Genomic DNA, 25859 nt, shown 5'->3' on the forward strand with positions numbered 1-25859 from the left:
AACTGAGGAGCCCGCCTGCCGCAACTAAGACCCGGTGCAACCAAATAAGTAAATAAATATTAAAATTTTTAAAAAGTGTGCCTAGTAATCAGTAGGGTTTGTTTAATAAAAGTTAGTAGTTGCCATCAACATCATCGTGATGTCATTTCCTCTGTATCCCAGGTGCCAGTATCAGGCCACCCAAGATGGCTGTTCTCTTGCTCTCTGTACATCCCCCGCTTGACCAGTCCCTGCTTCACCTACACCCTAGTCCGATGACTGACCTTCCCTCTTAATCGTAGAGCCTAATCAGCAAATGCCTACATACTTGCTCCCAGCCCCAGCTAGTGATTGCTCTAATCTTTAGATCAGAGCTATCTTCATTATGGTAGCTTATCAAAAGGGGGAGCCCCCTCTGCTGGTTACCCTGGTAACTGATGAGCCAACCTGACATGGATTCCCTCCCTAACTGGAACCTCCCTACCCCACCCCCACCCCCTGCCCCGTGTTGCTCCAGGACCTTGCTTCAGATGTGTAAGATCCCCCATCTATTAAACCATTAATGCCTCTATCAGTGACTCCAGGCTCTTTCTTTGGTCTTGAGGCCGGGCAATTACAGGGCTTGCAGGCCTGCGGATGCAGCCCAATACCAGGTAAACACAAAACAGGTGCTACTGAACAAAAGGATGAATAAGGACCTTAGGCCCCCTTGTACCTTCCAGGGAGGCCACAGGGGAACTTCCATCCTTCTAGCTATAGGGCTGGGCCCAGGAGGCAGAGTTAGGGCCCAGAGACCCTGGAAGAGCATTGCACGGGGTGGCAGCTGTTTACTCTAACGATTATTGTGCACTTACTTTGTGCCAGGCCCTGAGATCACAAAGATGATTTGGACCTGGCCCCAGTCCTTGAAAAACTGAGAGTAACAGAGAGAGGGGCGAGTTAAACTTTCACATGCAGGAGTGGGATGGGGAGGGAGAGGCAGAAGCTGGAAAGGCTCCCAGAGAAAGGAAAGTTGAACTGAATGTGAAAGGATGAGAACAAGTGACCCAGGTGAAGGAGGGAGGAGCGCATGTTCTTCCTCTCTGGTCCTCAGTCTCCCCATTTACCCCTCGAAAGTGCTGGATCAGACAACTTTCAAGGCTCCTCTGGCCTCCGACATGCTGCAACTCTATGATCTTTGGCCTCTGGACCCTGGATCTGTGCTCAGGTTTCTACTGCCCCCTGTTGGAAATTTTTGGTAACACTGGAGTCAGGAAAAGCAACGCCCAACCTTGCCTTCTCCTTTCCTTCCTTCCCCAAAGTGAGCAGCACCATCCAATCCGCGCCTTCCCTTCACCTTCCACCTCTCAAAGTAGCAAACTAAACAACACCTGCTTGTATGTCAAATAGAGAATATTCTCAACACATTTTTAAAAATAAATTTTAATAATGGTTATGTGTTTTTTTGTTTTGGGTTTTTTGCGTTATGCGGGCCTCTCACTGTTGTGGCCTCTCCCGCTGCGGAGCACAGGCTCCGGACGCGCAGGCTCAGCGGCCATGGCTCACGGGCCCAGCCGCTCCGCGGCATGTGGGATCTTCCCGGACCGGGGCACGAACCCGCGTCCCCTGCATCGGCAGGCGGACCCTCAACCACGGCGCCACCAGGGAAGCCCGGTTATGTTTTTTTTAATTAATTAATTAATTTACTTTTGGCTGCGCTGGATCGCCATTGCTACATGCGCGGGCTTTCTCTAGTTGCGGCCAGCGGGAGTTACTTTTCCTAGCGGTGCGTTGGCTTCTCTATTGCGGAGCATGTGCTCTAGGCAGTGGACTTCAGAAGTTGTGGCACATGGGCTTAGTTGCTCTGCGGCATGTGGGATCTTCCTGGACCAGGGCTCGAACCTGTGTCCCTTGCATTGGCAGGCGGATTCTTAACCACTGCACCACCAGGGAAGTCCCTCAACACATATTTTTGACAAAGGTCTTGAAGCCAGAATACATGAAGCATTCATAACTGTTATAACCCAGCAACCCCACTTATTTTTTTAAAAGAGAATATTTATTTGGCTGTGCCGGGTCTTAGGTGCGGCACGCGGGATCTTCAGTTGTGGCACAAAGGATCTTTAGTTGCGTCATGCGAACTCTTAGTTGTGGCATGTGGGATCTACTTCCTTGATCAGGGATGGAACCCAGGCCCCCTGCATTGGGAGGACGGAGGCTTATCCACTGCACCAGCAGGGAAGTCCCCCCACTTCTAAGTAGAACTGGAAAAAACTCAATGCCCATCTACTCATGTAAACACAAATTGTAATATATCCATACAGTGGAATACCACTCGGTGATAAGCAAGGAATGAAAGCCTTATGGTAAATGAAAGAAGCCAGACGTAAACGAGTACATATTGTATAAGTCCATTTATACGAAATTCTAGAACAAAAAATCTATAGTGACAGATCAGAGATTTCATAGGGCTGGGGTTCGGGAGCCAGGATGGAGTAGTGGGTGGGGCGTTATCTGCAAAGGGGCACAAGAGAAGTTTGGGGAGAGGAAAATGTTTAAAATTTTTTTTTAAATTGGGTGGTGGTTACACAGATGAACACATTTGTCAAAACTCATCAAACTTGGGGGAAGTTCCCTGGTGGTCTAGTGGTTAGGCCTCGGCGCTTTCACTGCCCTGGCCGGGGTTCAGTCCCTGGTCAGGGAACTAAGATCCCACAATACCCATGGCATGCCCAAAACAAACAAACAAAAAACAAAACTGCATCAAATGAGGACATCGAACTAAGTGAACAAGCCAGACACATACTGTAAGGACAAATATTGTGTGATTCCAGTTATGTGAAGTACCTAGAGGTAGAGAGTAGAATAGAGGGGTTGGGGGAGGAGGAACGGGGAGTTATAGTTTAATGGGTACAGAGTTTCAGTTGGGGATGATGAAAAAGTTATGGAAATGGATCGTGGTGGTGGTTGAACAATATGAATGTACCTTATGCCACTGAACTGTACACTTAAAAAGGGTTAAAATGGGGCTTCCCTGGTGGCGCAGTGGTTGAGAATCCACCTGCCGATGCAGGGGACGCGGGTTCGTGCCCCGATCCGGGAAGATCCCACATGCGGTGGAGCGGCTGGGCCCGTGAGCCATGGCCGCTGAGCCTGCGCGTCCGAAGCCTGTGCCCCGCAACGGGAGAGGCCACAACAGTGAGAGGTCCGCGTACCGCAAAAAAAAAAAAAAAAAAAAAAAAAAAAAAAAAAAAAGGTTAAAATGGTAAAACTTACATTATTTATATTTTACTATAATAAAAAATGTTAAAGACCCTCATCGAACTGTACACTTTTAAGTGGGTACGTTTTAAAATTTATGTCAATTATACTTCAAAAAACTTGAATTGTAAAAGGCGCCAAAGAGGAATGTACCTGTTTTACTCTTCCTGAACTATTGTAGATTTCTCTGTCGCGGGCGGTGGTTTGTAGAGGGAGCCCTGTAATCAGACGGACCACAGACCTTGGTTCAAATCCCGCTTTTGCCGCTTACGGATGTCCTAATTACACGAACAATGTCATGTAAATAGAACCTGTCTCGAGTTAAGGATTGAAAGAAGCAGCACCTAAAGGGCTAACGATGATGAAGGCAAATGTTAGTTGTTATGAAAATTGCCTCTGTCTCCTCAGAGACTGAGAAGGGAAGGGTGCCCCAAGAAAGGTGGGGTACAGGTTGGCGGCCTCCGGAGTGACGCCTTCGCCCAGGTCCGGTGCGCGGGCTGTGGGGAGGCGGACGTTGGCCGCGAGGTGGCGCCTGGCTCGGGTTGCCTCCGCGCGGAGGCTGCGGCGCGAGGTGCACAGAAGCGCCCGGGCCCTGGACCAAGGGGGCGGGCAGAGGCGGAGACTCCACCGAACACTGCTTCCCTGGATCACACCCTCCCTCAGGGTGCTTTCCGGCGGCCAGAGAAGCGGAGAGGCCTTTTCCCGGTGCTCCTCTCCCAGTCTGGGATGCTGTCGGTCGGTCCCCGGGTTGTATCTTTAATAAGGTAACGGTTGTTGGGCCTCAGTGGGAAGGTGCCTGACGTAGACGATCTCACTGATTCCCCTGCACCACCCCACTTTGCAGATAAGAAAGCTGAGGCCGGAGAGGCGGAGTACCCCAAGGCCGCACAGCTGGTGAAGAGTCGAGGAGGGACTCGGGCCCGGGGCCTCTGCTCTTCTCCCCTGCTCATCCCCTCTCTGCGCCCGATCCAGGCTGTCGGGTCGGCCCCACCGCTCGGCCTCAGTGGTCCCACCCCTACACAGCCTCCCTCCCGGGCATTCTGGATCTCCCCTCCCCCGGCTCCCGGTTTCCTTGTCAAAACTTCCTGCCTTGGCTAGGGCCCGAGTTCCCACCCCCTTCCTGCCCCCCGCCCCTCCGCGCCCCTCCCCGCCCAGCGATCCACAACTTTCGGCCACTCCGCCGCTCTCGCAGTCGGCCTGGGACTCCACGCAGGGACCCCCGCCCTGTCCTCCTCCAGGCCCACCCCGGCAGTCCCCACCCCAGGCGAACGGCGAGATAGGGTCCCGAGGCAGGTGAGTGACCGCGCGCCCCTGGTCCCGCGACCACCCTGCACTGGGGGACCTCTGGGTGGGGGGGAAAAGAGGGACAGACAGAGAGACCTGAAGGGGATGGGGCAGTGGAGAGGGGCCAAAGACGATTGGGGGTTTCCATCCATAATGAAACAGCATGTAAATGACATGCAAATGAAGCTGTTTCCTAGCCCCTTGTATGGGACTTTGTGTGTCCAGCGGCTGCCACCACCCCACCGGCCCCCTTTCAGGGCTGGAGAGAGAAGCCCTCTACTTGGCTGACGGGATGTGTAGTGCTAAGAGCACCCACATTGGAGTCAAGGCTGCCCAGGTTCGAATCTCGACTCCTCTCCTTACTACCTGTAGGATCTTGGTCAAGAGACTTCACCTCTGTGTCTCAGTTTCTCATTTCTAAAAGGGGAATAATAAGATATAGTGCCTACCTTATGCGCTTGCTGTGAGGCTAAGATGAGCATAAACATGTCTCCTGCTTAGAACCGTGCCTGCTCAGTGTTTATTACAGTGTTGGCCCTCTCCCCACCAGGAGACACGTTTGAGGAGGATGGAGGGAAGGGACCCAGGTTTACAGGTCCCTGGGGCTCATAGTTTTGCCGGTTTGAGGACTAAGAAGTTGGCCCAAGGCCTCAGGCATGTGGATCCCCATGGGCTGGTATGTGTGAGGAGGAGTGAGGGTGGGGGGCCCCGGAGCCCAGGCCCCAGCAAGGCCATCCCTTACCCACACCCCATCTCCGGCCTCCAGTAGTGAACTTTCAGCTGTCCTGCTCTGGCCTTTTATGAGTGGCCTCTCCCGAGCTTGGACTGTGACCCTAGTCCCCGGGGATGGGAACAGCTTGTGCTGGTCCGAGTTTCCCAGGCTCCCAGACTCAGCCAGACTTCGGCTCCAGGCAGGATTGGGCAAGGGGTCAGCTCTCAACCCTGGCCTAAGCTGGGCCTGGGGGGTCGGGGAGCTGTCTGAGTCCCACCCCATCCCAATCCATGATACAGTCCCTCTGTGTGGGCACGCGGGAGCCAGGGTGTGGGACAGCTCTCCTCTCTCCAGCTCTCTGTCTCCTGCTGCTGCCTCTCCCACTTCTGAGGTCTCCCAAAGTCTACCCGCTAAACTTGCCATTGCAGTTGGGGCTACCCTCCCTGCCACCTAGGAGCTGGGTTAGCCAGGCTCCCCTCTGTCTTCCTCTCTTCAACGGGAGGTGAAGCCGAGGGTTGGCATCTGTTTCTACACTACCCCCCCACCCCCTGCCGCCGCTTCCATCCCCTATCAGACTTTCCCAGAAGAGGAAACCAGCTCTGCGGGCAGTCCCATCCACAGTTCGGAAACCTGGATAGAGACAGAGGTCGCTGGGCTGCTGTCTGCCTCCCCCCACCAACACATTCTGCTGGAGAGGGGACCTGGGCCAGGCAGGGCCTGCACCACAGTGCTCGGAGCTTCTCCTTTGAGCAGCCTTGGAAACCTTGAAAGAGAGCCCTCTCGGGATGCAAGAGGGGCCCTAGGGCCTGTCCTAGCTCTGGGGAGGGTGTCCATACTAGTCCTGGGGGAGGTACCATAGAGGCTTCTCTATGGGGGGAGAAGCCAGCAGGAGGAGCAAGAGAAGACGGGGGGTGGGCGGGGGGAGAGAGGGAAAGACAAAGACAGAGATACAGAGAGACAGACAGACCCCAACAGACAAGGAAGACACAGGCAGAGGCATAGAGACTTCTGGAAACAACAAAAGCCCAGAGGGAAGTGAGAGGCATATTTGGAAAAACAGAGCAGAGACTGAGAGAAAGAACAAGAAGGTGGTAGAGGAGGTAAAACAGGAGGAAGTCCGAAGACCAAAGAGAAATCACAGGGGTAGAAGGACCTGAAAGGGGCAGCACAGCCTTCGGAGCTTGATAGACGTGGTCCAAATCCCCAGCCCGCCTTTGGTGGGCTGTGTGACCTTGGGCAAATGACTTAACCTCTTTGGGATTTCTTTTTTCTCTTCCTTCCTTCCTTCCTTCTTCCTTCCTTCCTTTCTTTTCTTTCTTTCTTTCTTTTCTTTCTTCCTCCCTCCCTCCCTCTCTTTCCCTTTCTTGCTTGCTTGCTTTCTTTCTTCTTCCTTTCTTTCTGCATGGCTTGTGGAATCTTAGTTCCCCTACCAGGGATTGAACCTGGGCCATTGCAGTAAAAGCGCTGAGTCCTAACCACTGGACCACCGGGGAACTCCCTGGGATTTCTTCATCTACGTAACAGGTGGCATAATAGTACCTACTTTCTAGGACTGCTGAGAGGATGAAAAGAAAGGGTCCAGCTCACAATATGCATTTAACAAGGGGTAGGAATTGGTGTTAGAGCACCCACACATGGCCAGAGGGAGGTCTCCAGAAACGGCACCGGGTGGGTGCTGGGCCATGGAGCCTCGTGAGTCCCCTTTCCTGCCTGTGCCTCCTACCCCACCTCACATAGTGGCATCTGAGGCCTAGTCCGTCAGTGTAGGAGGTGGTGTGTGGATGGGCAGTGAGGGGCGTAGTCCCTGGGCCGGAGGTTCGGGATAAGGGCTCAGGCCCTGCGTGCGGGCACACTCCCTCCTCTCCAGGTGACTCAGTGCCCTGCACTCCCATGCACTCAGCCCAGAGGAACTTGGAGGCCAGCCCTGAGGAATTCCTGCCCGAGGTCGGGAGAGCAGGTCTGGAGACGCCTTTTACTGTGTAATGTTGGGAAGTTCTTTCTGAACTCCACCTTCCATCGACTTACCAGTGTTGTGTCTTGAGGGCCCTAGAAGGAAGGTCCTGCTGTCTGGTGAGCCGGGGACAAGCCACAGCCTCCAAACATCCCTCCCTGTCCCGTTTCCCACAGAGTAAGGTTGGGCTTACTCAAGTCGGAAAGGATTTAGAGTTTATCAGTCCATCCACTCCACACCATGTTTAATTACTGCCCACTGGGTGCCAGGAACCCTAGATGCGTGTGTGTAGGTGCTGGCCAGTGCTGGGGACACAGTGGTCAGGCAGGCAGAGAAGTACCCTGACCCCACGGTGCTCCATTCCAGTGGGGAAGACAGACCTTAATAAAAATATAACGACCACGGGATGGGAACCTTGAGGGAACACCTGGGGGGTAAGCAGCCCCCTAATAGCGCCTGGGACAAGAATGGAATTGGAGGCTGTCCCAGCCTGGTAGGGAAACCAGACTCACAAGCTGGCAGTCACAAGATGGGGTACATTACCTCATCCGTCCATCAGACTTGAGGTGCTCCCGGGCCTGTGAACTCCTGACTTGACCTGGGTTAGTCCCACCTGCCCCCAGAGGAGGGACACTGGTGCCTTCGGCTAGAGTTTGGGGAAGTGTTGGGCCTCTCGGGGACTGGTCTATGTCCAGTATGGAGCCGGCCTCAGGGAAGAACTGGGGTCCTTTGGGCCACAGGGGTCCATGGTGAGTGTGCTAAGAGCCTGGAGAAAGGGCCAAGGAAAGGGAGGAACAGGTGAGGTGCGGAGCCACTGAGGGGGCTTCCTGGAGGAGACTGGCCTAGAAGGATGGGTAGGACCTGGGCATTCCAGGAGTGGCCTGGGCAGAGGTGGCCGTGTGGTGAGAGGCATGTCCAGTGTGATGGGAGCAGAGGCTGGCCACCTGGGCCCTGGGCGCCCTTTCCTGCACTGTGGGGAGCCACAGAGGCATTAGAGGGAGGCAGTGGCCAGAGCAGAGCTGCGCTTTCCAACAGTATCTGGGGGTGGCAATCAGCAGGGGGAGCTGCTCCCTGGCCTGTGTCACCCCAGGGCTTACCTCCCACCCCCCACTGCTTTGTTCTTTGAAGCAGATTCTAATCCTGCTGTTGCCTCTGCCGACCAGTTGGCCCTTGGGCAAGTCTTTTTACCCGAGACCCTCCATGGTCTCTCCTGTGAAATGGAGGGGGATAACAACCACTCCACCTGTGGGTGGTGGTGAGGGTCCGGACTGGCTCTAGCGTCCAGTAGGCACGTGCTGAATGTTTGGTGAATCAGAATCCCTGCAGTTTCTCTATTTCCTGATGAGTAAACAGGTCGGGCTGAGGACCCTCTAGCTTCTGTTTCCTGAGCCACAGAGAACACAAGGCCGGCCCCTCACCCCTGCTCCCTCCCCGCCCAGCCTCTGGAGCACATGCAGGCTTCCTGTCCCTCCATCCGGCAGACATGCCTGGCGTGCCGAAGGCCTGGCTTGGCTGGATGTAGGAGGGGCTCTATGTGTGTGTGTACAAGCGTGTACACGGGTGTTCTGAGTGGCACGTGGAGCAGAGAAGTCTAGGCTGCTGGCGGAGCTGGGTTAGAGGGCATCCCTGTACGGGGAGGGAAGGGAAGTCTTTGGACTCAGGATCACACTGCTGAGTGGGAAGGACTAAGTGATCCTGTCTCCATGGCAAAGAGAGGTTAGGAAAGGGCACAGAGAACAGACACAGACACAGGGGAGATCCTGAAAGACAAGAGAGCTACAGGGCGAGGCAACCTTGGCACCAAGCTAAGACACAGGGCTCGATTTGTGGATCATGGCTGGAGTTCAGCCTACACTCCATACCTGAAGGTGGCTTCCCTAGTGCAGTGAACATACTGCACAACTGTACGTGGTAGCCTTGATATAGAAAAGGAAGGAGAGAGGCAGAAGAGACCAAGAAACTGATGGAGGAAGAAAAAAAAGACAGAAAGCAGAGAGTTTCTGATGAAGACCAAGACAAAAGGCAAAAAGAAAGAGGCAGAGAGCCTAGAACTTGGAGGATTCTGTTCTTGCATTGACACATGTCCACTGAGCAGCCTCTGGTCTGAGGCTCAGTTCCAGGATGGTCATTGGAACCAACAGTTCCAACCCCCACTGAACCCTGGGAGATATGGGGTGTTATTCTCCCATTTTACAGATGAGGAAATGGAGGCTCACAGGGCTCAAGTGACATGCTTGAGGCCGTACAGCTTTTAAGTACTAGAAACTTTGGCCTCCAAGATGGGAAGTGGGGGAGAGAGAGACAGAGAGGAGGCACCAGTGGAAACAAGCAAGAAGCTGGAGTTGGTGCTCAGGCTGAGGGCTGGGGGGAAGTAGAATCCAGGCGTCCTGCCTCATCAACCGCCTTTGGCTTGAAGACATACCTGGCGGGCAGCCCATCGTTCTGGGGGATCAGGTTCTCTGGGGAGCCTAGTCCCCTCCCCTCCTCACTTCCTTTCTCTCTGTCAGCATCTAAGGCCCTATTCCCATTCCCGGATCATCCTGGGGGTTCTTCAGGAAAAAAAAAGAAAGAAACAGCTTTTCCTGGAATTAATACTCAAAGAGTATGACAGTGCCAAGGGGAGTGGAGAAGGGGTGTGATAGGTGCAGGAGGAGTGAGGCTGAGGATGCCATCGTGGGGACTGCAATGGTTCATTGAGCTTCTTATGTAGCTCTCTAGACACTTACCTGTATCAACTCATTTATTACTCCGCAGAACAGTCCTACAAAGGGAAGTACCATTGTCCTCTCCATTTTAGAGATGAGGGAACTGAGAGATGGGATTCGAACCCAGGTTTGAATGGGGAGGTGGGAGGGGATGCAGAGCTCAGAGGGTATCCTTTGCTATACCGCCTCCCAGAGAAGAGCAGCTGGAAGGGAGCTGGTGGGGAAGTTCCTCTTGCTGTCTCACTTCCATCAGCCCCACTCTTGTTCTCTGCCTTCTATAGACATGGATCATCTCCTGTCCACTAGGAACTCTACTCCCCTCTCAGAGGCCCCAGACTCATCCCCCTCCTCCTAGCAGGTTTAGGATTGGAGTACAGTGAGGGTAGAGGTTCTCCCCACCAGAGGAATCAGGCTGAACAGAAGAGCAGGGGAGGCGAGCTGGGTTGGGCCCTGTGTGGGCTTGGAGGCCGAGAGGGCAGGGATACTGGGGGCTCGCGCAGGCGGGACTGGGGACTGCGGGGCGGGGGCCTGGCCAGGCGCCCAGCTGCTTTGCATCTCGAGGTGAAGGAGAGAGAAGTGTCAGCTCATTCTTGACTGTAAACACATCCCGGTTCCCACGCCTGTGATCGCGTTCTTGTGGCAGCCCCCAGCCTGATCCCCTTCTCCTGTCCAGCCCCCCGCCAGGCTCCCCCTCGCCATAACCAAGGCTGTTAAAAAGAGATGTAAAGCCCCTGGGATTCCCGCCTGGGCTCGGGAGAGCCTGGAGCCGCAGGGATGGATCTGCCAGTCTGGGTTTGGATCCCAGCTCTGATATTACCGGCTGTGTGGCCCTGGGCAGGGAACTTACGCTCTCCTTGCCTGTTTCCTCATCAGTAAAATGAATAATCATACCTACCACAGTGGGCTGACATAAGCTTTACACGAAATGATCCACAGAAATCGCTCAGCGCTCTGCCCGTGCCGACGCAGTGAACAACATATGGGGTCGCACTAGTTTTCCAATTGTGAGGGAAGGTGTGTGGGTCCCTCAATCCAGAGGTGCCACTGGAGGAAGGGGGCTGAGTAGGGGAAAGGCAGAGGTCATCTGTATAGGAAGAGGGAGAAGGGAGCCTACAGTGGGGGCCCCTGGGGTCAGATGGGGGGCCACTAGCTGTCTGATTTAAACCCCTTGAAGGGGCACGTGTGATCACAATAGCCCCCGTTCTGCTGGGACTGGAGGTGCTGGGGAAGGGTGGGCCGGGGTCTCAGGTTCCCTAGCCCCTCAGGGACAAAGGCTCAGATGGGAACAAGCCTAGGCAGCCAGGCTGGAGCTCTGGGCTCCTGGTCTGGCCTGTGTTCCCTCCTCGGGGTCTGGGGCTGGTGAGGCCAAACCCTGCCCCTCTCTGCCAGGATCCCCATCTCATCTCTCCCCTCCCTGCGGACCAGCCACTGATCTCACCGACCCCATCCTGGCTTCCAGCCCCTTCCAGTGACCAGCTGAGACCTTCTCTGCTCTCCAGTCCTACCCTGAAGCCCTTGGGAAAAGAGAATCTCCCCACCCCTCTAGTTATTAGAGTCAACCCCCTGGGATTAGGGTCAGGCCCTCCGCATGCTCCCCTGCCCATCTCGAGGTCCCCCTCAAAGTCCCCCGGGGGGAACCATTTCCTCCAGAAGTTGGTTAAGAGGAGGTGGCTGGTGGGAGGGGGCTGCTGTAGGTGAGAGGAAGGACAGCCCCTCCCCTTTGCGCCTCATCAGGGCCTTCCTGCTGCAGGTCTTGTCCATGTCACCGCAGCCTCGAGCTCCGGGGACAGATCCAGGCCCAGGTAAGTCTGGGGGTCCCTGCGTGGCTGGAGATGAGGCTCGCCCAGGGACAAGGGTGAGGACCCTGTATCCAGACAGATTGAGCTCCAATTGGAGGACAGGACCCGCATGCCAGGGGCACAGCGGGGGCTGCAGGAAGAGGGGAGTGTGGACCAGACTGAGGGATGAAGAGGGGGAGATACGTGGGGGGCTTGGGGTCCTGTCCATGGGCTTGCTGCCATGCACACTCGAGGGAGAAGTGGGGAGAAGGTCAGCTGGGATCAGACAGGGTGGGCCTGGGAAGGTGACCAGAGCAGGGCTGGGGTGAAGGGCAGAGTCTGGGGATGTTGGGAGAGGGAGCCAACTGTTGGGGGGGGAGCTGGGGGTTGTGTGGGTGGAAGGGCCAGACTATGAAGGGCTGAAGGGCACTCCTGACTGTGGCCTGGCTCCCTGAGGCCAGGCTGCATCCCTCCCCCACAACTCCCCACCCTCCCCCACATCCTACCTTCCAAGTTCAGGGTGGTGGGAGGACAGAGCCACCCCATGCTCCGCCCATGATCATGCTGCCTGCTGCCCTCCCCACATACACACATTCTAGCCAGGCTCTGTTTCCTGTTTTCAGGCTGCATATCATGAGCACCGGGATCCCCCAGGACACTCTCTGGGCTCCTCAGGCCCTGGGGCCCAAGGGCCCTGTCGCCCTGCCCCTGGCTCACCTGAGTTTCTCAGGCCCCAGGATGCCATAGAGGCCTGGTGAGTTACCTGGGGACTGAGGATGGATGGGAGGGACACAAAAAAGACTACAGGTGGAGATCTGCCCTGGTGGAGCTGTGATGGGGCCACTAACCAGAGTCATGGGCAGGCCTTGCTGCTTTGCAAGACAGGAGTGGGGTGGTGGGTAGAAATTTGCAGTGGGTGGGAGGGAGCCGAGGAGAGGTGGGCCAGCCCAGCCGCTGAGAGGGTGGGGAGCAGGCTGGAGGGTTTACTGGTTGGGCAGAACGCAGCAGTGGGGTGCGGTTAGGTTAGGAAGCTTCCCTCTGAGCGCTGCCCTGATGGGAGGTGAGAGCGGCCCGCTGGGACCCTGGGAGTGTGTGGGTGGAAGGCCTGGGGTGGGGCCTGGAGGCAGGCATTCCAGAGATACTCAGGGGGCTAAGGGGCCAGCTACCACGGCCTTTCTCTCTTCTCGGGGAAAATTATAAGCAGATGTGGACGCCTCAGGGCGGCGTAGAGGAGGGAGCCCAGCCGGGGCAAGTTAACAGAGAATCTGAAACTGGCGGGGTGGGGGGCGGCGGGTGCTCAAGGGCCTCTGCTGCTCCTGAGCTCAGGAGCCAGAAAGAGACTCCTCTGAGGTCCTGACCTGCTTCCCACCCACTGGGCGAGGCCAGGGGTGGAGGAGGGGGGAGGAGCCCATTTCCAGATGGCTGGTGGGTGGTCACAGGGAGGCGGCGGCTTCTCCTGAAGTCTGAGGCCAGGCTGGGGACTCCCTGGGTGATAGCACCTAGAGCTGGGTGCAGAGGTATGCTGGCAAGGCCTTAGCAACCGGCTTCGGTGGGATGGCCCTGATTTGTGATGTTTGCTGATTTCCACCCCCGTGCTTGGTTTCAAGCTACTACTGTGACAGCACTGAACAAGGAGTTGGGACGAGAAGTCATGATTGGCTCTCAGAAGTCAGTATGGGCCGTGCCAGCGTACCAGTGGTGGGGAGGGTTCTCCTTCAAGGTCATCTGGACCTAGCCCTACTCCCACCCCATAAAGCAGGAAGCCCCTAACAGCATCGGGGTGGTTTTGGCCTCTGCCTGCCTATATCCAGTGATGGGGAGCTCACCACCTGAGGTCGCTGATTCCATCACAGAACTGCTTTGACCTTGGAAAGTTCTTCCTCTAACTGAGCCCAAGTTGGCTTCCCTTATAACTTCCCTTCATCGGCTCCAATTTCACACCTTGGTATAATATCAAAGTGCCCTGGGTAGGGGCTGTGCTGGGGATTGGGAATTCAGGCACAGGTCCCTGCCTCTAGAGGTCATGGTCAGGGAACAAGCACTAGAACAGTGGTGTGTGGGTGAATGGTGCTGGGGGTCCCGGAAGGGATGGGTGGGGGCAGTCTGCCACTGTGGATCGGGAAGCAGGGCAGGGAAAGAGGGGTGACACTTGGGCTAGACCTTGAAAGGGAGTGCTTAAAGTGAAGAATGGGGGGGAGGATGTGCTTAAAGTGAAGAATGAGGGGGAGGACGTCCAGACAGAGGAAACCGTGTGAGAAAGTCTCAGAGGCATGGCCGTGCTCTACCTGGTCAGGAATCAGACCTGGAGCCTGGGAAGCCTGGGCCAGAGGACCAGAGCCTCATCTCTTCTGCCACCCCTGCTTGGTCTCTGCAGAGACTTGGCCTCCAGGTTTGTGGCTGCAGTGCCCCTCACCTGCTCCACACCTGGCCCTGTCACAGGCCTCAGCAATGTCATCACCTCTGCGGGCCCTCTTTCTCCTGGCCCTGGGCCTGGGGCTGGCTGGAACCCTCAACCCCAAGGACCCCAACACCTGCAGCTTCTGGGAAAGGTGAGAGAGGGCCCCTGCTGTGCCTTGAGGGCTGCAAGCCCCCAGCTCCCCATTCTCCCCACTGGGGCTCCTCTTTCTAGTTCCCTCCCTTGCCTCCTTCCCTTTCTCCAGCCCTCATCTCCCTCCTAGTTCTGCCTCTACTCTCTCTGCTCCCCTAGATGGGATGCCTCTGATTCCATCCCCATCTTGATCTTGTCTCAGTCTCCATCTCAGCTGTGACCCTGTCCTTTCTTTATTCCTATCCCTTGGTCCCTGTGCGAGGCTAGCTGCAGGACAGAGCACAGGGTAGGAGCCATTCACTATGGGACAAGCAGAGGGGCTGGCCCAGGGAGAGCCCAGGGGACAGGGCTGGGCAACAAGGCCCAGGGCAAGATTTGGCCAGAAGTGCTTCAACCCATCTCCATCAGCTGCGCCCAGGAGTCAGTTCTAGCTCAATTTCCCCACATAGGGAGAAGGAGGCAGCGGGGAATGGAGGGCTGGAATGGAATATTCCCAGGAATATTCCAACTCTGGGAGGATCCCTCCAGATTGAAGCGGGACAGATGGGGGGTCCATCCTAGGCTCGAGGGAGCAAGCCTAAATATTCCCCACTGTGGCCAAGCCCTCGCCCCCCCGCTCCGCTCTGCCAGCGCAGGCCTCTCTCCCTGCCCTGGGCCCCGACTCCGTTCCCTGTCTTGCAGCTTCACCACCACAACCAAGGAGTCACACTCCCGCCCCTTCAGCCTGCTCCCCTCGGAGCCCTGTGACCGGCCCTGGGAGAGCCCGCACACCTGCCCCCGGCCCACGTGAGTGCCCATCCCCCTCCACCGGCAGATGGGTGCCAGAGGAGCTGCCTCGGCCCGGGCCTTGCCCCTCTGTACCCCCATTCTTTTCTCAGAACCTTTAGAGTTCAGAGGGAGCATCTGGCCTCGGGGCACTCAAGGCATGTTGTGTGTGGGGTATGTGTGTTTGGGGTGTGCAGGTATGGTGTATGGTGTGCATGTGTGTGGCCGGATGGGAGGCAAGGAGGGAATGTTCTATGCTACCCCAGCTCAGAGTGTTGGGCAGTGCCCCAGGCCTCCCCCAGTGCTGCACCGTGGAAGGTTGGAAGCCGGGGCCTCGGCAGGGAGGACTGAGGGCCACCTCCGGGTCTCCCCCAGGGTTGTCTACCGGACCGTGTACCGCCAGGTGGTGAAGACGGAGCACCGAATGCGCCTGCAGTGCTGCCAGGGCTTCTATGAGAGCAGCGGGGCCTGTGTCCGTGAGTCCTGGGTGGGGCCGTGGAATGAGTGGAGCCTAGGCCACCTAGTCCTTCCCTGCCCTCACCAGGGTGGGGCTACTCCTCTGCCCTCCGCTGGCCCTGTTGTCTCTAGGGACAAAGCTGCCACTTCATACCTCTGTCTCTAGCTGTCCCTATGTCTCTCCCACCCTCTCTCTCCATGTCCCTCAGCAGTCTCTGGCTCTGCATCTCTGTCTCTGGGCTGCCTGGATCTCTCTGTCACTGTGTCTCAGGACTCCGTGTCTGGCACTCTCTCTGACTCTTCCTGTCCCTGTCTCTCTGTTGCTATCTGTCTCGACCTGTCGCCGTCCAGTCTCTCCTGTCCCCCGCCCCCAGCACCCTGAAACCCCCAGAGCAGAGCCCGCTCTGTCTCCTTCTCTCAGCCTTGGACCATTACCAGCCCCTACAGAGACCCCTGCCCAGCCTGAGCCCCCAGCCCAGCTCCTACCCTCTCTCTGGACAGCATCCATGTCTGGTCCCTACGTGAGGAACCCCGCCTGCCCATTTCCCAACAAGGTGCTTCCAGAATTTCACAGAAAGGAGCTCGGGAGTCCGGAATCCTGAGGTCTTGACAAGCTCTGACCTGAGTTGCTTTACTCTCAGTCTCTTTGCATCTTAGAGGCAGAACTGCTGCTTGGCGAACTCCAGGTCCCCGGTGTGGGAGGAAGCTGGGGTTAGGCTTCAGAGAATAACAGGTGGGTACGGCAGGGGTGGAAGCATCGTCTCACACGCACCCCACCCCATCTCTGCCCCAGCGCTCTGTGCTCGAGAGTGTGTTCATGGCCGCTGCGTGGCACCCAATCAGTGCCAGTGTGTGCAAGACTGGCGGGGCGACGACTGCTCCAGTGGTGAGTGGCTGGTGACAGCAGGGCATGACCCCTTGTGCCTCCAGGGATGCAGAAGCCTTGGGCACACCCTCCCTACCAGGGCACAGGTGCTTAGGCCCCCAGGGCGATCACCGAGCAGAGTCCCACTGCAGCCAGCAGCCTTTTCTGGAGGTGTGGTACAGGGGGAGGGGCCAAGGCCGGGCATGGGGGCATGTGTGGGGGCCAGGACACAGAGACGGGGACTAACTGGAGGCTGGGGAGGGGCAAGACCCCTGCTGACCCCCTTCCGCTCTCCCATCCCACAGCTTGTGCCCTGGGAGTTTGGGGGCCACAGTGTGACAAGCCCTGCAACTGCGGCAACGGCAGCTCCTGTGACCCCAAGAGTGGGGCATGTTCCTGTCCCTCTGGGCTGCAGCCTCCACACTGCTTTCGGCCCTGCTCCCCTGGCCGCTATGGCCCTGCCTGCCAGTTCAGCTGCCAGTGCCATGGGGCACCCTGTGACCCACAGACCGGAGCCTGCCTCTGCCCCCCAGAGAGAACCGGGCCCAGGTGTGTAACAGGAGGAACACACACTAACGGGATCGCAGACACAGGATGCACGGGCATACGTGGGGACACAAGGGGACTCAGCATCCCAAACGTGGGGTTGGAGTCAAGAGGCCCAGATCCTGGTCCCAGCTTTGCTGCTCGCTGGTTGAGCAACCTTGAGCAAATCATTGGCTCTTCACGTGTTTGTTCCCGGTCTGTAAAATGGGAGCAGTATTGTCCACCTAGGAGGGTTGCTGTGAAGATAACATGAACTAGCGTGTGAGCGAAAGCACGTCCCAAATTGGGGCTGAGATAGGGACGCAGAGAACCCTACTGCGAGGCAGGGTGCAGGGAGAGCTGGGGAGTCACAGGAGGGAGAATGTGCATCTAGCTGGAGATCAAAGATCCAGCTTCATGGAGGAGCTCTGGCGTTGAGCCCTCAGGGTAGAAAACCAGGGCAGGCAGACGTGTTGCCCCCAGAGGGACGAGCATGAGCAAAGGTAGAGGTGGAGCAGAGGGTGCGTGGAGAGCACACGCCACCCATGGCTCTTCGCTCTACCCCTCCTGATGGGGCTGGGTGTCCCTGCCATTTCCAGTCCTGGACACGTTTGTTTTTTGATCCCGGCAGTACCCAACAGGGAAGCGGGGGTGAGACTCACTGAGCCCTGGGGTCGGGCCTTCCTCCTGGGGACGGCCTGTTTGTGGTTGACCAGCCCTTGGAGGCAAAGGGGGAAGCAGGTACTGCTTGTCTACATACTGACCTCACCCCCCCTGCCCAACAGCTGCGAGGTGTCCTGTTCACAGGACAGTGTTGGCTTCTTCTGCCCCAGCACCCCTCCTTGCCAAAATGGGGGTGTCTTCCAGGCCTCTCGGGGCTCCTGCAGCTGCCCACCTGGCTGGATGGTATGCAGGGCGGGGCCTGTGGGTATGAATTCTGTGGGCGGTTCTCTGTAGGGCTCCCAGGAGGATGTGTGTGAGGGGGTTAGGCTGTGTGGGCCCTGGAGAGGTTTGAGGGTTTGGGGTGTAGGGGTATTGACGGGTCCTGTGGCCATGGGGAGAGGGCTGGGCTCCTGGGGCTCTGCCGACCTCTCACCCCCACAGGGCACCATCTGTTCCCTGCCCTGCCCCGAGGGCTCCTATGGACCCAACTGCTCCCAGGAATGTCGCTGTCACAACGGCGGCCTCTGCGACCGGTTCACCGGGCAGTGTCGCTGCGCTCCGGGATACACAGGGGACCGGTGAGTGGTGTTGGCTTGGGGTGGGAGTGGCCTGGGGTGGGCCGGGGGCGGCGGCGGGCGGCGTGGCCAGGCTCACTCCTGCGAGGTGCCCAGGTGCCGTGAGGAGTGCCCCGTGGGCCGCTTCGGGCAGGACTGTGCTGAGACTTGCGACTGCGCCACGGGCGCCCGCTGCTTCCCGGCCAACGGCGCGTGTCTGTGCGAACACGGCTTCACTGGGGACCGCTGCGCCGAACGTCTCTGCCCCGACGGCCTCTACGGCCTCAGCTGCCAGATGCCCTGCACCTGCGACCCGGAACACAGTCTCAAGTAGGCCGCGGGCACTGTGGTCAAGGGGTCTGGAGGCCAATGGGAGAGGCCTTCGGTGCTGAAGCCACCGGAGTCACAAAAAGGACCTAGGGCGGGGCAGATCTCACAGAAGGGAAAGGGGAGGGGCCTCGGGGACGGGGAGAGACCGCTCTCGGAACAGCAACGAGCCTCCCCGATGTCCCCCTCAATTCGGCGATGCTCGGCTCCCACCACGCGGAGGGGGCGGGGAAGTCGACCTGCGGACCCGGCCTCAGACCGCTCCGCGCCCCCGCCTCCGCCCGCAGCTGCCACCCGATGAGCGGGGAGTGCTCTTGCCTGCCGGGCTGGGCGGGCCTCCACTGCAACGAGAGCTGCCCGCAGGACACGCACGGGCCCGGCTGCCAGGAGCACTGCCTCTGCCTGCACGGCGGCGTCTGCCAGCCCGACAGCGGCCTCTGCCGGTGCGCGCCCGGCTACACGGTGAGGCGCGCCCCGCCGCGAGGGAGGTGCCGGAGAGGCCCGGGAGCCCGTCCGCTCCTCTCACTGGTGCTCCCGCCCGCTCTCAGGGCCCGCACTGCGCTAGCCTCTGTCCCCCTGACACCTATGGAGTCAACTGCTCCGCACGCTGCTCCTGCGAAAACGCCATCGCCTGCTCGCCCATCGACGGCACCTGCGTCTGCAAGGAAGGTAACGGGTTGGGATCTCCCGGAAGGGGATTTGGGGGCGGGGCCATGCGAAGAAGGGAGAGACCAAGGGTAGAGGCAGGCCAAGGGTAGGGGAGAGGCTGCAGGGTAAGGGTGGAGGCACTGGTCAGCAGCTGGACTGCTGGGAAAGTAGCCAGGCTACTTCCTTCCTGGAATATCCGCTTTGCTTTTTTTCAACCACAAAAATCCCAATTGTCCTTAAAGGCCCAGGCCAGAGGTACCTCTTTGCAGATCATTCCTCATCCTCAGACATACAGAATCACAGAATGGCAGCTCCAGCAAGGGCCTCGGAGATCTACCAGGGGTGGCACGTTGGCAACCTTTAGGCTAGATTCGGACACAGATATGTTTTGTTTGACTAGCTCTCTATCATATTTAACAAAAGTCCAGTCTCCAGTCCCCACTCCTCCCTGTTGTCTTACACATGATCTGGAGAACTCGTTTAGTTACCTGTTGGGGCCTCTGTAAGCATTTGGGTTTGCTGCCACCCTCCTTCATTTTGCAGAAGAGGCAACCAAGACCCAGAAGGTGGTGGTGCATCCCCTGCGGTCTTTCAACCTTCTGTCCAACATCCAACAGTTTCTATGTTTGTCTCCTATGCGGCCATGGGCATCCCCACCCCCAGCCCCAGCTCATAGCGCAGAGCCTGGCAGAGCCAATGCCCAGTGTGTGCTGGCTCAGGAGGGGAGCCAGGTCCCCATGCCTACTTGCAAGTCCCCTCTTCCAGGTTGGCAGCATGGTAACTGCTCCGTGCCCTGCCCGCCTGGAACCTGGGGCTTTGGTTGCAATGCCAGCTGCCAGTGTGCCCACGGGGCAGCCTGCAGCCCCCAAACTGGAGCCTGTACCTGTACCCCTGGGTGGCACGGGACCCACTGCCAGTTCCCCTGCCTGGTAAGTGCACAACAGTCTGCCTGCCTGGGGGGGGGGAGGGCACAGCACCCCCCAACTGACTGGTCTATCCTACCCTCCACTCCCTCTCCAAGAAGGGGATGTTTGGTGAAGGCTGTGCCAGCCGCTGTGACTGTGACCATTCTGATGGCTGTGACCCTGTTCACGGACACTGCCAGTGCCAAGCTGGCTGGACAGGTGAGCGTTCTGGGTGTCCAGGCCCCGGGCTTACTGTGGAGTTGGGGGGTGCATCCCACAGGACATGTGTTCAGAAGAAACCCTACGGAAGGGGGGCCACAGGCCAGTCTCATCCTACCCCTCTCACAGGTACCCGCTGCCACCTGCCCTGCCCTGAGGGCTTCTGGGGAACCAACTGTAGCAACACCTGCACCTGCAAGAATGGGGGCACCTGCATCCCTGAGAATGGCAATTGTGTGTGTGCACCTGGATTCCGAGGCCCCTCCTGCCAGAGATGTGAGGCTCCCTCCCCTCCCCCTGCCTGCCAGCAGTAATGTGCAGTGTAGTGTCAGATGCCTGAAGCTCCCACTCTACCCCTCTTGGTCTCTTGTGCTGACTCCAGTCTTTGGGCCGGTTGCTGCAGTGGGAAGGAGGGAGGGAGAGAGTGGGGTCATGGGCTGACTGAGGGTTGGCCCCTGCCCCTGGTCACCACGAGCCCCTTTCCCCCAGCCTGTCAGCCCGGCCGCTACGGCAAACGCTGTGTGCCCTGCAAGTGTGCTAACCACTCCTCCTGCCACCCTTCGAATGGGACCTGCTACTGCATGGCTGGCTGGACAGGCCCTGACTGCTCCCAACGTAGGTGGTGGCTCCTGTGTCTGAGCATGTGTGCATGAGGGGGTGGGCTGAGGACCAGAGGCTTCCTTTCCCCTGCTCCTGGGTATAAAAGCCTCCGAACCCACCTTGATTCAGCCATTTATATAAACACTATAAACAAAAATTTATTGGGCATCACCTACATGCTGGGTATTGTTCTAGGTGCTCAGGATGCAGCAATGAACAGGTCAGGGAAAAAAATTCCCTGCCTTTCTGCACGGGAGGCCTGAGAAAAGCGGTGTTTGTACGGGGGCGGGGAAAATCATAAGCTCGGTTTTGGACATGTTCTTTTTTTCTTTTGGATTGCCAACTTATTTTTACTTATTTATACATGGCCTCTTTCCCACATAAATATAAGAAGGACATCATGGAAAAGATTAGTCCAGAAAACTGAGTCAAACAAATTTTGAAAAGGGGAAATGAGAAGCCATTACCATGAAAAAGATGGGCAGGGTAGAGGGAAGTAATCTTGGACAAGAGCTTTTCCATAGAATTCTGTAACTACTATTAGATTTTTTGCTAGTGTCAGATACACAAAAATTATACCTTGAATAGTGTAGACACTTATTTCTCTCTTATGTTAAAAAAAAAAGGTCTAGAGCTAAGCAATATAGGATAGTTTGGAAGCCTTTGGTTGTCTGGCCCTGGTCACGTTATTTTGAAAGTCTATCAGATAGGCAAGTGCAGAAGTTAAGCAGGCAGCTGGGCACGTGGGTCTGGAGTTCAGGCAAGACACAGGGCTGCGGATAAGCATTTGTGAGTCATCAGCGTGTAGATACGGTTCAAAGCCTTGGTGCCCCTGGGGAGACCAAAGCTGAGCTGAAGAGTTCAGTGACGCTGGGGGCTGAGAATTCACTCAGGAGGGGCTGGCCCTGCCCACCAGACAGGCTCCAACCTTGTCTCCTGCAGCGTGCCCTCTAGGACACTGGGGGGCCAACTGTGCCCAGCTCTGCCATTGTCGCCATGGCGGGACCTGCCACCCCCAGCATGGGAGTTGTTTCTGCCCCCCAGGCCGGACCGGACATCTCTGCTTGGAAGGTACCAGCAGAAGGGGAACTCCATGCCCCTGCCTCCAAGTCAGCCCTAGCCTGAGGAGGGGACTGCTGTTCCCTGGCCCCTCTGATCCCCGCCTGCCTCCTCCGCTCTCTAAACAGGCTGCTCTCCAGGGGTGTTCGGTGCCAATTGTTCCCAACCATGCCAGTGCGGTCCCGGAGAGAGGTGCCACCCAGAGACTGGGGCCTGTGTGTGTCCCCCAGGGCACAGTGGCGCCCCCTGCAGGATTGGTGAGTTCTCATCTAGCCCCTCCCTACCCCCACCCCGCCCGCACTGTGCCCAGGGAACCAGGACACAGGTACATGCCCAGGTCTCTGCTAGGTGGTACCCTTGTATCACCCTGCCCCCCTACTGGGGCCTCTCCCACGCATGCATCCCCAGCTCACCAGTAGGGCCAAGACACTGTCCTGAGTGACCACCCCGTCCCCCACAGGAAGCCAGGAGCCATTCACCATGATGCCTACCTCTCCAGTGGCCTATAACTCACTCGGGGCAGTGATTGGCATTGCAGTGCTGGGATCCCTGGTGGTGGCCCTGGTGGCGCTGTTCATTGGCTACCGCCATTGGCAAAAAGGCAAAGCGCACCAGCACCTGGCAGTGGCCTACAGCAGCGGGCGGCTGGACGGCTCTGAGTACGTCATGCCAGGTGAGCTGGCCTGGGGGCGGGGACGCACATGAGTGGCTGGCTCTCAGGTACAGGGCAGATGGGGTGCGGGGCTCCTGCATCCCTCCCTGGACCTTGTAGGTGGGAAGCGGGGAGATGGAGAGAGTGAGAGAGGTCAGAGAGGCTGATTACGGATCTCCTGGAACAGAATGACTGTCTTGGGCCCAGGCTTGTCTCTGACCGGGCAGGTCACCCTGCAACTGTGTCTGTTTGTGCAGATGTCCCTCCGAGCTACAGTCACTACTACTCCAACCCCAGCTACCACACCCTGTCTCAGTGCTCACCTAACCCCCCGCCCCCTAACAAGGTCAGTGTTGGGGGTGGGGCTGCACTGTGGATGCCCTGTGGGCACAGCCCGGTCCTCCGGAAAGCTCCAGCCGCACGTCGCTCTCCCTGTCCCACCCCTCCCCTGCCAGGTCCCAGGCAGTCAGCTCTTTGCCAGCCTCCAGGCCCCTGAGCGGCCAGGTGGAGCCCACGGGCATGATAACAACCACGCCACACTGCCTGCTGACTGGAAGCACCGCCGGCAGCCCCCTCCAGGGCCTCTGGACAGGGGTAGGAGCCTGGGGCCCAAGGCCTCTGGTGAGGGGGGATGTGTACAGCCCAGCGTCCTGCTTCATCTGAGTGCGTGTGTCTGTGGAAGGGGATTCTGGGCCCCAGTTCTAGAGGAGGTGGGACCTTGGGCAGGGGACCAGGGGCCTGATTGCAGGTTGCTTTCTCCTCCTCAGGTAACAGCCGCCTGGACCGAAGCTACAGCTGTAGCTACAGCAACAGGAATGGCCCAGGCCCCTTCTACAGTAAAGGTGAGGGCAGGGCAGGGCGGGGGAGCGACGGAGGGAGCTGCGCTGGGGTTTAGGGGCCAGTGCCTCCACTGAGCCTGATTTCTTTCCCCTATCTTTAGGGCCCATCTCTGAAGAGGGGCTGGGGGCCAGCGTGGCTTCCCTGAGCAGTGAGAACCCCTACGCCACCATCCGGGACCTGCCCAGCCTTCTAGGGAGCCCCCGGGAGAGCAGCTACATGGAGATGAAAGGCCCTCCCTCAGGGTCTCCCCCCAGGCAGCCGCCCCAACTCCGGGACAGCCAGAGGCGGCGACACCCCCAGCCAGAGAGAGACAGTGGCACCTATGAGCAGCCCAGCCCCCTGACCCATGGTGAGCCTTCCTTCTCCACTGGGGCAGAGAGAACAGGGACAGGGGAGGTGGGAAAAGAGAAGGGACAGAGGGCGGGAATGCGGAGTGGGCATGAAGTGGCAGCAAGAGCAAGGCCTTTGGGCGTCAGACTTGGGCTCAGACCAGGCATGACGTTTGGGAAGTCACACTGCCTCTTCGAGCCTGTAGGTGGCGGTACCTCCCTCAGAGGGCTGAGGATTTGAAATGGTGGCTTTACAGCACCTGAGTTGTAGACTTGATACCCAGAAAAGGTGGGAACAAGGCAGATGACAGAGCATCTTCCTATCCTGTGAGGTGGGCAGGTCGAGATGGCCTCCCCCACTGGCGGCTGAGGAGCTGCACAAACTGGCCTATAGCCAGGCACTACGCATCCGTCTTCCGGCAGAAGAGGGTGGAGAGGGGAGGAGAGTGGTGGGAAGGGGGAGGAGCCACCTCCTTCTCATCTTCATCCCTCTCTGTCTCCAGACCGAGACTCTGTGGGTTCCCAGCCGCCTCTGCCTCCGGGCCTGCCTCCTGGCCACTATGACTCACCCAAGAACAGCCACATACCTGGACACTATGACTTGCCTCCAGTACGGCATCCCCCGTCACCCCCACTTCGGCGCCAGGACCGTTGAGGAGCCAAGATGGTGTGCAGAGGTCAGCACACCGGTTCTTTGCTGCTCAAGGCTGAGGACAGAGCCTGCTGTACCCTGCCAGGAGCAGGGAGAGGACTGGCCGGCCGTGAACATGAACATGTTTAATAGAGGAAGTGAATGGAGAGGAGATGGGAGCCTGGCTCCCAGGTTCTACCATGGGAAACACTGGTCAGCAGGAAACCTGTGTTCCTTTTCCCCAACCCATTGCTCCCCAAGGCCCCCAGGGCCCTGTATACATAAACTGGTGGGTTGAACGTTGCTGGATAACTCTGATTTCAGATTGCTGTAAGAAGTGTATATTGGGTAACTTTTCTGTGCACTCCCGGGCTAGGCTCTGTGTGTGCGTGCACGCGTGTTTTCAGAGGCGTACCAGGCACTGATCCTGTCTTGGGGCACTCACTATATAGTGGAGAGGCAGCCCAAACCCAGTTAACTCTAGAAATAGCGTGACTGGCCTCCCTGCATTCATTTGGTACTCCCGCCAACCAACTGCTTCAAAATACAAGCTGGTTAGGTTACCCCTGCCTGAAAGTCTCCGTGGGTGCCCCATGGCCCTTGGGCTACAGTCAAAATTGTCCAAAGCCTTAAAGGCTTTGCCGGCCTGGCCTGCCTGTCTCTTCAGCCTCACTCTGAACTGTGTTCCCTATCACTCTGCCCCAGTCACACTGGCCTCTACGTCCTCCTATCAGCCACACGTCTTCCTACTACAGGGACTTGGCACATCTGGAATGCTCTTCCTCCCCCACTCACCTGTTAACTCCTGCTTGTCCCTCACACCCCATGTTCTCTTTCACAGCACTGATTACTGATGTGTTCATGCACCAGTTACCTGTAGAAGGCCTACAGGGTGCCAGGCACCTCTGTAATGTGTTGCTTTTTAGTGTGATTATTTGATTAATCTCTGCCTCCCGCACCAGACTCTTAAGTTCCCTGAAAGCAGGAATCCTGTGTTTATGTTCAACACTGGCTCCCCTTGGCACATGGTAGGCACTCAATAAATGTTCCCCCAAAGGCTGAGTGGCTGAGTGAGTTAAAAGTACCAGTGGTAAGTGCTGGCAAGTGCTAAGATAGCTGGGCAAACTGGTGCTCTGAGAGCTGAAAGACCGCATAGGTCAGAGTCTTCCCCAAAGGGTGGCGTTTCTACAGGGGAACAGCACAAAAGCTCAATGGTGGGAAGGTCTGGGAGTGACGGTCGGGGAGGGGAACAGACTGGAGTGGGGAGGCTGGAGCCCGGAAAGCAGAGGGGAGAGAGTATACTCTGATGGGGGCCCGGTAGGGTCTAGGCTACCTGAGGACTTTGAATCCAAGATTTCTTGGAAGCGTGACCCGCCTCCTAAACTCGTTAGCGGATCAACTAAGTCCCCAGACCTCCAGGAGGCTACATGGATGGGGTCGAGATTACAAACCCAGAGCCACGCCAGCTCGCTAACTCGGTGGGTCTCTCTGGGCCTTTTCCATCAGGAGTCCTCTCCTTACAGGGTAGGAGGGCCGACCCCAGAGAGTGGATCTGTCTCCAACCGGACCCTGCTTCCCTAGATTCCTCCGACTGCCGCTATCTCTAATACACGGGGTCGGATCC

General features: G+C 57.6%; 1 protein-coding gene across 8 annotated transcripts; it reads left to right on the plus strand.

Moving 5' to 3' along the window:
• Positions 1–3693: 3693 nt before the first annotated feature.
• PEAR1 (platelet endothelial aggregation receptor 1) lies at positions 3694–24539 on the plus strand. Of its 8 annotated transcripts, XM_079921570.1 has the most exons (26): positions 3694–3983; positions 4064–4512; positions 11622–11673; positions 12273–12403; positions 14024–14198; positions 14879–14983; positions 15338–15438; positions 16212–16304; positions 16589–16832; positions 17594–17714; positions 17913–18049; positions 18143–18355; positions 18640–18814; positions 18901–19021; positions 19544–19929; positions 20022–20124; positions 20254–20400; positions 20614–20739; positions 21667–21795; positions 21912–22040; positions 22244–22456; positions 22693–22781; positions 22891–23029; positions 23203–23277; positions 23376–23624; positions 24108–24539. In XM_079921570.1, the coding sequence occupies exons 5-26, from the start codon at positions 14098–14100 to the stop codon at positions 24257–24259; spliced, it is 3348 nt and encodes a 1115-aa protein (XP_079777696.1). In that variant the 5' UTR covers positions 3694–3983; positions 4064–4512; positions 11622–11673; positions 12273–12403; positions 14024–14097; the 3' UTR covers positions 24260–24539. The 8 variants fall into 8 exon arrangements, with proteins under 8 accessions (XP_079777696.1, XP_079777697.1, XP_079777695.1 ...); XM_079921571.1 differs by having other exon boundaries at positions 3694–4512; positions 11261–11673; XM_079921569.1 differs by having other exon boundaries at positions 3694–4512.
• Positions 24540–25859: the final 1320 nt, after the last annotated feature.

The sequence above is a fragment of the Stenella coeruleoalba genome (assembly GCF_951394435.1).
Source record: "Stenella coeruleoalba genome assembly, chromosome: 1".
NCBI classification, from domain to species: Eukaryota; Metazoa; Chordata; class Mammalia; order Artiodactyla; family Delphinidae; genus Stenella; species Stenella coeruleoalba.